The sequence below is a fragment of the Cyphellophora attinorum genome (assembly GCF_001299255.1).
Source record: "Cyphellophora attinorum strain CBS 131958 chromosome Unknown Contig8, whole genome shotgun sequence".
In the NCBI taxonomy this organism is placed as follows: Eukaryota; Fungi; Ascomycota; class Eurotiomycetes; order Chaetothyriales; family Cyphellophoraceae; genus Cyphellophora; species Cyphellophora attinorum.
In genome coordinates, this window is record NW_017253236.1 from 756,080 (window position 1) to 767,445 (window position 11,366).

Here is an 11,366-nt window from a genome sequence, read left to right on the forward strand (position 1 = left end):
CAAATTGTGATAGTAGTACCCAGGTACATCCTGTCGCCTGAACCACGAGGCACAGACTGCTCGAAGAACCCAGCTCAACATGCCCTCATCTGTCGCAACATCTAACCACGACTTCTGTTTGGCGTCCAACGCTTGACTGTGACATCCCGCACCCTGTACCTGGACAATTCGAGGCCGATATCTGTCTCTGCACTCCTCTCCCCGGCTGTCAGTGGAGGTGGAATATCCACATAGCAGATGAGCAACTGCTTCATCACCTGCTGCTGAACGCGATTGACTCCATGTAGCCACCACCAAGTCTTCTGCGTCTTGCTGGCCACGTAGTCTCGATGTCCCTGCGTCGACTGCCAATATAGATCACTGTAGGACGGCAAAATCGTGACCGAGAATTCGGCATGCGAGAAGGCGGGTCCTCTGTTGTAGAGCAGGTAGTCTGTCCCGAATTTGATGCCGGACCGCACAACCCATCCAGCTGATCTGTAGTGGTGGTAAACGGCATACGATAGCATAAACGGATCGTCTGGCTCCGCTGCCATCGACAATGACCGTGCTGGATGATATGAGTGCCGTCGAAACAGGGATAGTAGCGACGAGGGCGGCAGAATGGTATCACTGTCGTCGCAATACACTTCCAGCACGCCTAGTCCATACGACAGGAAGAACGTCTCTTCCATACTCAGAGTCAGATGCTCCTCGTTCTTGATCTCCACGTGCTTCTCCTCCTTCTCCGTTTCCACCGCAGCAGATCCTGGACTTTTGATAGGTGATATGACCGGCGAACTCAGATCAAACTCTCGTGCCTCGATCGTTGGCGAGAAGCGGACTGTCTTTGTGCGCTGTAACGGCGGCCGTGTCTCGAGGGGGTTCGTGTCTTCTGACGAGGTCGATGTCGGAGGCGGCGTCGGAAGACCATTAGTTTCCACCTGCTTCTTCCAGTCATCGTATCCAGCTATCGAACCATTCTGTGTATGAAGCTTCATCGCTGGTTTTGCCCCGATCGGCGTAGAAATTTCTGAGCCAACACACTCCCGATATCACTCACATCCGTTGCGTTGTTCTTTAGGATGTTTCCGTTCGCATTGGCCAACAATTCGTCGTTCAGCCTCTTCTCAATCTCTTCCTTCTCTTTTCTCGCCCTCTCCAGCTTGACTTGCTGACGTTCCGCCCTCCGCTTTGCTGTATTTTCTTCAGCCGTCGCGCCGTGTTTCTTCTGATTCTCCAGCCATGTTGGCTCGCTTCGACTCAAATTGCCTCGACCAAAAAAGCCCATCTCCCACAGTTTTCGAATCGTGTCCGGATCCGTGGCATGGATTGACGATGTGGCGGAAGAGAAGTATCCATTGTATGTTGGCTGCGTGGGAGGGTACAGTACTTGCGCCAAGTATGATAGGACGATGGCGGCAATGGAGAGTGGGTTGTGAGGTATCAGGACCGGTAGGGGATGAACTTCGATGGGAAGGAGATTCCGGTGGATGTCATTGTAGTTTGGTCTCTTCTTCTGCTTTGGCCTCGCCTTCTTCTCAGAAGATTGAGGTCGTGTGACCGCCGCAGAAGCCATGCTGTTCAACACTGTCAGCAGTGGTCTTCAACTCAAGACTTTGAGATCAATGACAGATGATTTAACAATCAGATACCGTTGTAGTCTAATACAAGTGCCCGCATTGAGGGTCGCTGAAATCAAAATGCTTCCAACTAGGCAAGAAAAGGAGTCATCACGTTGATGGGGACTGAGGACATCGGACTCACTCACTTTCGGATGGTGGTGACTCGGCAGGAAGGTTGAGGTTAGACGCGGGATATTGTCGAGTGCATCGCTAGTCTCGTCGTTGAAGCGTAGAAGACCGAAGGCGATAAGTTGGCAATGATTGTCATTGGAAGGAAGACGAGTGGTTGGTTCGATGTTTGTGTTCTCTAAAGTGGTGATGCAGCGCTGTTAAGCTTCGGCCGTTCGCCAAAATTTGGGTCAGTAGAACCGCCAAGCCTATAATGGCATGTGCATTTATTTATTGTTGCTTCGATTTTCCTTCTTCCCGTCAATTATACGATGTGGCCTTACTCATGGCCAACTACATCTCGACTCGACAATGTCGCCCTATTTGGGCGGCTCCGAAAACAAGCACCACCAGTGCCTGATCTGCGTCGGATCTTGACGGATGTGCCTGTTTGTATTTTGTGCCCAACGTGGCGTCCGTAGATTGACTCAACGTGCCTGCATCTCGTCCTATCGGTCCGATGCATTTAATTAATGCTCATCCCGAGACTCCATGATTGCCTTGGACCTATCTCGCACCCTGAGATGCAATGTTGGGATGCCCCTCCTATCATCCTTCCTCACTAACACTGAGGTGTGCCTCGTCAAGATGGAAACGGCTATCGCTGCTACCAAAATCTGCCACAACGAGGTATGCCTTGTGTACTGATGCAGTAGTTGTGTTATGGGAATGGTAGTAGGACAGCTTGCTGTGCTATTATTGCTATTCTGCCTTGAGTCTGTAATTGTATGTTCTGTACTTGTGAGTATGAATACTACTAGTAAGAGCTGGTAGATAATGATGGTTGTATGGTCTTAGAGTATGCTCCTTCTACATATTTGATGCTAGGGATCCAGCGGCTAAGGTTCGGCCACACGTGTCACGGGATGTTCCCAGAGATGTGACTGGTAGAGCTAGATGGGCAGCAACAGTCACTGGAGATGTTGCCCGCAGACTCTCGCACCGACAAAGCTACTGCTGTCCCCAGCCGCGAGGCTGTCGGCGGACGCGGTGCACGTGAGACCAACTACGTCGACCTCAACCTCAATTAGCGCCCAATGGCTTACACTGAGGACTATGATCTCGTCAGCGAAGTTTCCAACATAGCCTCGCATGGGTAGAACCTACCAGTTCAGTCTGTAGGCTTGAACACTGCCGTCGGCATAGAACTCGCAACCTTGGAAATTAATGGTGGTAACGAAGTTTGTGCAGGCAGTGTCGGAGAAGAACTGAACAGTGCAGTCATCGGTGCTGGTGCAAGAGCCGGCGTCGCCGGTGACAGGGCTGAATGCTTTCGGAGAGCCTTGGATGGTTGCAGGGGTACAGACTCCGTTGGGTATGGTGTAGCCGGGTCCTTGGAGTTCCTGGCAGTATCGACCTTCTTGAATGACGGCGCTGGGAGGTGTGTACGCTGGCGCGATTGATGTTGTCTAGATGATGTCAATATGCAGGCGGTCGCAGCTGCGCATACGGGATCTTACCGTCGTTGTCGTAGATGTCGTTGTAGTCGTAGTGGTAGTCGTGATGGGTTTAGTGGTGGTAGTGGTTGGCTTCTACGTGTGCGTTTAGCCTGCTTCATGTACTATCCACGAGAATCGTGGCTGACTTACAGTTGTTACCCTAGAGGTTGTCGTACTCTAGGCCTGTGTTAGAAAGATGAAGCCTCGGCGAAGGAATTGAGAAGCCAACGGACCTTACATGGCCTAGGTGTTTCGATGCAGGAGCAGAGCTAGGTTGTGTCAGCAAAGCCCGATGATGAACCAGGAGTGTACGAACCGTGGATACAAAGCTGGCTCCCTGCCCCTGGCACTTAGACCAGGCCGAAGAGGTCGGATTCACCGACGACGAAGTCGACTTGGATGTAGACTTTGATGTGGTTGTGGTCACCTTCGTTGTAGTCGTTGGTGCAGTGCGCTTGGAGAGACCCTTTGTACAAGCCACCGGATACTTGATCGAGCAATACGCTTGTGCAACATCGCAGTTCTTCAAGTAGGGTATGAGCTCGCCGTAAAGGCCGCCTGCGCACACGTTGCTGGTGCGTTGCTCGAGGGTCGGCGTCGCAAGCACACAAGCGATGAGAAGGAACGCGAAGGTGATGACAGATTGTACAGCCATTGTGGAAGAGAACACACGCTGTATATTTTAGCTTGAATGTAAGGAATAACCACACCACTTGTTGTTAGGCACTTCCAAGGCTGTTCTCGAGGATACCACCGTCCTACATATCTCCTCTTGACTGCCACGGTCAGGGTCCTCATGGTTCTAGTAGACTTTCCGTCAGGATGGCGAGATCATTGTCTTCCCTTCGGAGGCTGCGCTGAGGACAGAACCATAATATCGCCGACTCGATCGTGCATGAGTCAGGTAGGCGACAGTCCGTCCCATGGGGTTCCGTATGTTGTGGCTGAGGTTATGAGTTCCTAACCACCAGCTAAAGGGATTTCCAGAGATGCAAGCCAATGCTTCTATTCCCGTTCCTTGTCAGATCCGATCGTGTATAGTCCAGGCGGACCCCAAATCGCGGCGCTTCGTCGACTCACACCACTCCCAAATGCCAAGGGCATGATGCAGGTCGGCACTTCCGTAGGAAGTGATCGTGAAAGTTACCAGCCTAGGTTTCTAGGGTTATTGGCATAAAACCTTGTAATCACTCCAGTCAGGTCCAGAGCTTAAACTACCTTAATCCGGCGCAGTCACTAAGTGCAAAGTTGGTTTCAGGTGGCAAAGAGTACCATCAAACCCTTTGTGGCTTGCGCACAGATGCTCAAAGACTTTCTGAGGAGGGGCGGCAGTCAGTGGTGCAGTAGAGCTTCACAGTGGCGTGGGGAAGGCGAGCGCCCACGTGAGCTTGACGCAGATTTTACATGTACTGCACTGCCAAGACAGGAAGACCAGAAGACCAGCATCCTGAAACGTATTGCCGGTCAACACCAACTTGCACACAGTTGGTCATTCGCGCAGGCAACCATCTTGCAAGGTGGAAAGCAACTACTTCACAACATGTAGGCCCAAAGTGATCATTTTATGTCCCTCTCTATCATCGTCCGCTCCGCATACGCTTTCCAGCAGGACTTGGATTTCTGGAATGATGTGGCAGGTGTTATCGTCACTCGCCATCGCAACGAGCGCCGCTTACGCCCAAGCAAGCATACTGAATCGACATGAACAGACAGTACTGGAAGTCGACAACAACGTTGCAGCCTGTCAGACGCAAGCTCGCCATGCCGTGAGCACTCTCCAGCCACCCGCGCGGGGCTACACATCTGACATAGTACTCAGTGCCAGAAGTTAGCATGTGTCTTCCCCGATCAAGTGGTCTTCCCAAACAGCACCGTCTATGAAGGAGCAGAGTCCCACTATTGGAGCGTTCAGCAAAGTGAGCTACGTCCAACCTGCCGCTTCTTCCCCGACGGCGCTCAAGACGTCCGCAGTGCTCTGCAGATCGCGCAAGCAACCAATACGAGCGTTGCCGTTGTCTCAGGCGGCCACTCTTCAAACGTGAACGCCTCGAACATCGACCATGGCATGACGATGGACCTGGCTGCGCTTTCCAACATTGTCGTGTCCGAAGATCGTGCTTCTGTGTGGCTCGGTCCTGCAGCGATCTGGTCGGAGGTGTACGCTGCCCTCGAACCTCATGGCCTCACGGTGCCTGGCGGCCGTGTCGGTCATGTAGGCGTTGGAGGCTATGTGCTTGGTGGCGGCTTCTCATGGTATGCCAACACGCATGGCTGGAGCTGCGATAACGTGCTTGACTTCGTGGTCGTCACTCCAGATCTTCGGATCTTGCACGTCAATAGTTCGGCGCACGCTGATCTGTTCTGGGCACTCAAGGGCTCACTTGGCGCGTTTGGCGTGGTGACGGGTATCAGGATGCAGACGAGCCGCAATGCCGGTTTCTATGGCGGCGGGATTTCCTACAGCGACGAAGCTCTACCTGCCGTATACGTCGGGCTCAGCAACCTCGCCTACGAGTCTGAGACGACCCCAATACATTTGGCTACTTCTCCAGTGGGTATTCTGGCTCGCAGAAACAATGGTCCCACAACGTCTACCTCATCAACACGGCCAACTCCAGCGAGTCGAGCGCGAATGGCGACTTCCGCATGATCCCCAACAAGGGCCACAACCAACGCCACATGTCGCCCCGACAATCTGCGGATGAAATCGCAGAAAGCAATCCCCTTGGGTACCGCCGGTCCAAGTTCACAATCACCACGCTGGCGACTGTCGAGATCATGAATCTCACTCACCAATACGTCCGCGGCTTTGTCGAAGACGGGCTCAAACTGAGTTCAGACGAATTCTTCGGCATCACCTTTCAACCCATCACCAGCCCGCACCTTCAGGCTCAAGGCCAGAATATCTTCAGCGACCGCCTGAGGCTTGAGTGGGGACCACTACTGCTCATCTCCATTGAGCTCTGGTGGAAGGATCCGACCCGTGATGCTTTCTTCGAGAACGAGATGAAGGGGTTGTGTGAGGATGGGCTGGAGTTCTTTTTCATGTAAGTCCTCCAGCGGACAGTCTGAGAAACCTACTGACATTGCTGTAGGTGGATGCGTGTGTTGCATCCTTGGGTCTACCCAAACTATGCTGCCAGCTGGCAGGATGCACTTTCAGCAGAGCGGCTGGGAAAGGACTTCGAGCAAAGATTGGCGGGTGTTAGGCAAAGTTACGATGCACAGAATTTGTGGCAGGGGATGGTGCCCGGAATATGGCATGTCTGAGGTATGTGTGAAGAGGTCTGTACATAGGAGACATCTCGCTGGGAGCAAATTCAGGCGAATAACCGATGAAGCTTGGATCTTATGTTGTAGCATTCTATGTCCAGCTTCGTCCTGTCCCTCATGATAGAGGCCCAGGTCCCCGACCGGTTGACGCCAAGCCTGGAGTTGCGGTTTTTGGGGAAAAAGTGTCTACTGATTTTCGACGGGTTTGACCTACCTATACGTGAACACTCAACTGCATACGTGTCGCATCCATTGTCGCAACTGTACAACACTGGCGCACGCCGATCCACGCACTCCGGACCTCACTGTACAGCCACCATGCATCTTATGTACACCGAAGACGCCTCCGGCAAGCGCATTTATACCCTGCGCAAAGTCCTCGATGGCACCGTCACAAAAAGCGCACACCCTGCGAGATTCAGCCCTGACGACAAGTACTCGCGGCACCGAGTCACGCTGAAGAAGAGATATGGGCTGCTCTTGACGCAGCAAGGTAGGGACTATTGATCTGGAGAATGGAGAATAGAAAGAGTCGCTGACCATATGATAGCTGAGACGAAAAAGTGACCATTTTACGTGGAGGAGAATAAAGTCGAAATTGTGTACGAGGCGTTCAGGGTGTAGGATATGGGTATCGGCGCTCTATGGGCGGATTACGACCAGCGCATTCGTTTGGCTATGCGGTCAACGGTATGACAACCGGAGGCGGCGTCAAGGGCGCAATGGAGGAGGCTCAACTGCTTGATCCGAGCTCTGCAGATGTAGGTCAGGTGCGACAAAGGTAATTCGGATGGCAGTCACCAATCCAACGATGCGGCCGCCTCTAAGGGCATGCCCCGACTGCTGCGATGGGAGATTCAGAGCATCGAATCTGGAAGGTTGCACGACTCTCAGATGATCGACACAGGCAGAACGGAGTGTCGAGAGAAGCCCAAATGGCGGTTTAGGTGTTGACTCGACCACAGCATTGATAGCACCACTACCGCTTCCTCGAATTTACATTCCTACCAGCACCGACCTTCACCCTCCCACCCATCTTCCCCCGATCCCCCGTCAGAATCCCCGGCAGAGTATCCTCATCCATCAAATCCCGCTCCTTACTCCTCCTCTGCCCACTCATCGCCCGAATATACTCCTTCTGATCCTCCGCCAAGATCAATTGACTACCCCATCCGCCCTGTCCTCCGCCCTGCTGAGGCCCCTTCCATTTCTGGTTCGCCGTTCCAGCAATCGGCTTCGGTACGGAGAAGACGTTGCCACGATTGTTCCACTGCATGTTCGCCTTCAGATGCAATTTGACTTCACCCTTGTCGTTGGTTGTACAGCTGACCCGTGTGAGTGTGGGCTTGCCGCAGCGGGCACAGAATTGCTTCGACATGTCTTTCGTGGTGGCGAAGCAGGCGTGGCAGCGGAGGATGAATTGCTTGATCGATGATATCCGTTTGCAGGTTTTAGTGGAGAGGAGGTTCAGGTTGATCTGTAGGAGGACATTCTGCATGGCGAAGTCGCCGGTCATCGTCGCTACTTGCAGCGTCTTTTGTGTGGCGTTTGACTTGTCGGCTCCGTCGTCTCGAGCTTTGTGCTTTTTGATGTTTGATGGCGTGATCCAGCCTTCGTCCGAGTCGCCTGAGTCCTCTGGTGTCTCTTCTTGAGTTCCTATTTCTGCTTCTGATTCTGTTGCTTCCGCTTCCGCTCCCGCTCCTGAAACATCATTCGACTTTTCTGGCTCTTCTACTATCTGTAGTCGTTGCATTTCTTCGTTAGGCGCAGGGTCTATTTGCTGAACTTTCGTGGTTGACCCTGGAGCCTCTGTGCTTTCTGGTTCGCTCGAGGCATTTTGTGATGCGGGTACGCTGTCCTCTGTCGACAATTCTTCCTCCGTCCTTTTCGCAGGTGGACTTCCATTCACTCTCTTCTGACCAGGCACATTCCGCAGCCGCCAATCGCCGCCATTTCTCTCACACTCGAGCTCGTATGCCAGCGCCAGTATCTCGTAGTCCGTCTGACTCAGCACAGCGCCATCACCAGTCTTCCTCGCAAATTCCTTGACAAATCTGAGGCTCTCCGGCTTAGGTGTCCGCAACGTCAGGAACGGTCTGTAGAGCGTGTCTACTCTGCTCCTGGCTTCTTCATTTTTGATTTCAGCCAGCACTGTCGGCGTTGTCACAAGTTCATGGCCGTTGGCTCGTAGTGTCGAAATACCGGGGATATTCAGAAGGAGGGGCGATGAGTCCAGAACGATGGTGTGGCATGGTTTCGGTGGCTCGTTAGCCGGCGCAGTCGAAGCCATTGCGGGCTCGGAGCCGGGGAGTGTTTACAGACGATCAGAGGCTTGGTCGAGTATTACCGTGTACTGGTTGGGCCCATAGGTTGTACACTTCATCATGTGCGCAATGCGAAGACGTTTGATCCAAAAAATGTCTATCGATAACCGGGCTCGGAAATAGAATCCGTGTTAAACATTCCCCGAGCTGACCTTCTCAGCAAATCTAGGTAGCTAAGTTCCCCATCAGCACGACCATAACACAGCAAACACAGCTACTGGGAGCGAACACTCAAGGATGCCATCTGGTTGTGATTGGGAAAAGATTCATGTGGTTGACTGGACCATCTGCGTACAAGAGGGCGTACCGTGGGCGGCAAGATATTGCACGAACTTGGGACCAGTATACCATTCGAGTAGCCGGAATGCCATGCTACTGGAAGCTTCGTTCTGACCGACTGATGGTCAACAAGCTGTCATCGTGGGTCCCTAGTGAAGCCGGTGTCGAACGTCGAAGTAAGAAGCCGGGAGAGCGTCTTCCCTTCCCAGCACAGCCCCAATCCCCCTCCTTTCCTTCCCTCCCTTTCGACCCTATCCTTCGATCATACTTTCACAGCACATACCGAAATCCCAAATGCCGATCCCCCAACCTCAACAGCTCCTCCTTGCCCATAGTTTCACTGTAACCCCATCTCGCCTTCTCCTCCGGATGGTCCAATAACGCAGGATCAACATCCCTCCCATCCGGGTGCGCAAAGCTGATCGCGTCTCGTCGCTTGTTCTCGCGCCAGTTCACGAAGATAATGGCGCTGGTCATGAGGAATGTGAGGGAGGCGAAGCCAAGATTGATGGCATGGCCTTTGATGAAGCGTGGCGCCTCGGCTGTGGGATAGATGTTGGAGGAGATGAGGCCAGCCGAGTTGCCGATTGTGAAGAAGAAGCCCATCACCTGTTGAGAAGAATCAGCCACTGGAACAATGTGGTGGAAAGATCTGGGAAACGGGCAAGAACTCACAGTTGCGCGCACATAAATCGGACCAAAGTTCGCGCCCACCCAGCTGATCGCCAACGCAATATTCGGCGAAACTCCAGCCACAGTCAAGAAGATACCAAAGTACTTCACCCCAGGCGCCACATCCGAGATCAGAATCGCGTAACCAGCAATCGTGAACAAGGACCAGAACAGGATGAACGGGCCTCGGATAAAGTATCGATCTGCCACGAACACGGTCGTCATTGTCGTAATGAACCCGAACACGTATGGCGGAGTCGACATCAAGTTCGCTGACGCGCCGGTGAACTTCAGATCCGCGATAATCGTCGGCGTGAACAGCGCCAGACTATACAACGGCTCGGCGATCGAGATGTACATGATCGCATACATATACGTCCGGTAATCGGCGAACGCAGTCTTCACCTGATCCCACGAGAACGGCACATCGGCGTTCGTCACGCCCTGGCTCTTGGCGAGGAAGTGATTCCATTTTTTGGTCTCCTCTTTTGTGAGGATCTTGTTGTCGTCCGCCGGGAAGTCAACGAGGAGCCACCAGCCGGGAATGGCGGCAAAGAGTGTGACGAGACCCTCGAGGATGAAGATCCAGCGCCAGCCGCCCGGTGTGGGGACGTTCTTCTGGTGAGGGAGGTCGCCGAAGTGCTCCCAGGCGGGAAAGGGAATGTACTTGAGACCGTATGCGAGAACTCCTCCGAAGGCCCCAGCAAGCGTCGCTCCAGAGAAGAAGATCCCTATGCGGAAGCTCTGCTGTCGTCTCGCGTACCAGCAGGTAAGTAAAAAGTTGATGCCTGTGGTTTCAATCAGCTTCCTGTCGCGATGAATGGCGTCCGTGGACTTACCAGGAAACAGCCCTCCCTCAGCAATACCCAAAAAGAACCGTGCCGCCTGCAAGCCAGCCGCGTTCTCGACCAGACCCATTAGCGTCATAGTAATGCCCCAAGCAACCATAATGATTGGAATCCAGCGATGAGGCTTGACGGCTTTGAGGACCAGATTCGAGGGAACTTCGACAATGATGTAGCCGATGAAGAAGACGGAGAGCGAGATAGCGTATTTGTTGCCGGTCACGATGCCCAGGTCGCCTTTGAGACCGGCGACGGCGGCTTGGCCGATGTTGACACGGTCGAGGAAGGATAGGAGATAGCTATTGGGTCGTAAGCCGCTGATTCGAAGCGCAGTAGAGCATGGAAAAACACGAAACGTACAGTAAAGTACAGTAAGGGATGATCGCCCAATCCAGTTTGTGGATGATATGGCGGTATTCCTTCTGGCTCATAGCGAGCTCGTCGGGATTGACATCGTCGTTGCCCTCAGCGATGTGCTTCTCGTTGGAGAGCTTGGGTGAGTTGTTGCTGTCTGGTGTAGAGACACCATCGCGGACAGCGGTATCCTGCTCGGCCGACATTTCGACTGCTGAAGGCGTTGCTGTGTCCCCAAGATCGGTGATGGCGTTGCCAGACCTTTGTAGCCAATGAGTAGAGTAAAGCAAGGGGAGAAAGTGCAAAGCACAGACAGAGCGTGATTACAAAAGCAGACAAAACCGCGGAAGCGCCAGCTACTATGAAATAGTAAACCTGCCAGAAGAAGACGACAGACTTTTGTGGCGG

At 53.1% G+C, this 11,366-nt stretch overlaps 6 protein-coding genes across 6 annotated transcripts; 2 read left to right on the top strand and 4 right to left on the bottom strand.

The window, feature by feature from the left end:
* Positions 1 to 101: 101 nt before the first annotated feature.
* Positions 102 to 1,558, bottom strand: AB675_5591 (putative tRNA-splicing endonuclease subunit sen2; the record flags this gene model as incomplete). Its single annotated transcript, XM_018145815.1, has 2 exons — positions 102 to 962; positions 1,043 to 1,558. 2 exons carry the CDS (start codon positions 1,556 to 1,558, stop codon positions 102 to 104), a joined length of 1,377 nt encoding a protein of 458 aa, XP_018001855.1.
* Positions 1,559 to 2,795: 1,237 nt separating this feature from the next.
* AB675_5592 (uncharacterized protein) lies at positions 2,796 to 3,866 on the bottom strand (the record flags this gene model as incomplete). Its single annotated transcript, XM_018145816.1, has 6 exons — positions 2,796 to 2,826; positions 2,880 to 3,181; positions 3,233 to 3,304; positions 3,362 to 3,388; positions 3,445 to 3,480; positions 3,528 to 3,866. The coding sequence occupies 6 exons, from the start codon at positions 3,864 to 3,866 to the stop codon at positions 2,796 to 2,798; spliced, it is 807 nt and encodes a 268-aa protein (XP_018001901.1).
* A 1,046-nt stretch (positions 3,867 to 4,912) lies between these two features.
* Positions 4,913 to 6,481, top strand: AB675_5593 (Bifunctional solanapyrone synthase; the record flags this gene model as incomplete). Its single annotated transcript, XM_018145817.1, has 4 exons — positions 4,913 to 4,977; positions 5,024 to 5,762; positions 5,783 to 6,258; positions 6,307 to 6,481. 4 exons carry the CDS (start codon positions 4,913 to 4,915, stop codon positions 6,479 to 6,481), a joined length of 1,455 nt encoding a protein of 484 aa, XP_018001961.1.
* A 321-nt stretch (positions 6,482 to 6,802) lies between these two features.
* On the top strand, positions 6,803 to 7,051 carry AB675_5594 (H/ACA ribonucleoprotein complex subunit 3; the record flags this gene model as incomplete). The annotated part of the gene is made up of 2 exons (XM_018145818.1): positions 6,803 to 6,977; positions 7,035 to 7,051. 2 exons carry the CDS (start codon positions 6,803 to 6,805, stop codon positions 7,049 to 7,051), a joined length of 192 nt encoding a protein of 63 aa, XP_018001769.1.
* Positions 7,052 to 7,463: 412 nt separating this feature from the next.
* Positions 7,464 to 8,774, bottom strand: AB675_5595 (20S-pre-rRNA D-site endonuclease nob1; the record flags this gene model as incomplete). The annotated part of the gene is made up of 1 exon (XM_018145819.1): positions 7,464 to 8,774. The coding sequence occupies one exon, from the start codon at positions 8,772 to 8,774 to the stop codon at positions 7,464 to 7,466; it is 1,311 nt and encodes a 436-aa protein (XP_018002060.1).
* Positions 8,775 to 9,357: 583 nt separating this feature from the next.
* Positions 9,358 to 11,164, bottom strand: AB675_5596 (putative transporter; the record flags this gene model as incomplete). Its single annotated transcript, XM_018145820.1, has 4 exons — positions 9,358 to 9,696; positions 9,763 to 10,547; positions 10,599 to 10,903; positions 10,965 to 11,164. The coding sequence occupies 4 exons, from the start codon at positions 11,162 to 11,164 to the stop codon at positions 9,358 to 9,360; spliced, it is 1,629 nt and encodes a 542-aa protein (XP_018001822.1).
* Positions 11,165 to 11,366: the final 202 nt, after the last annotated feature.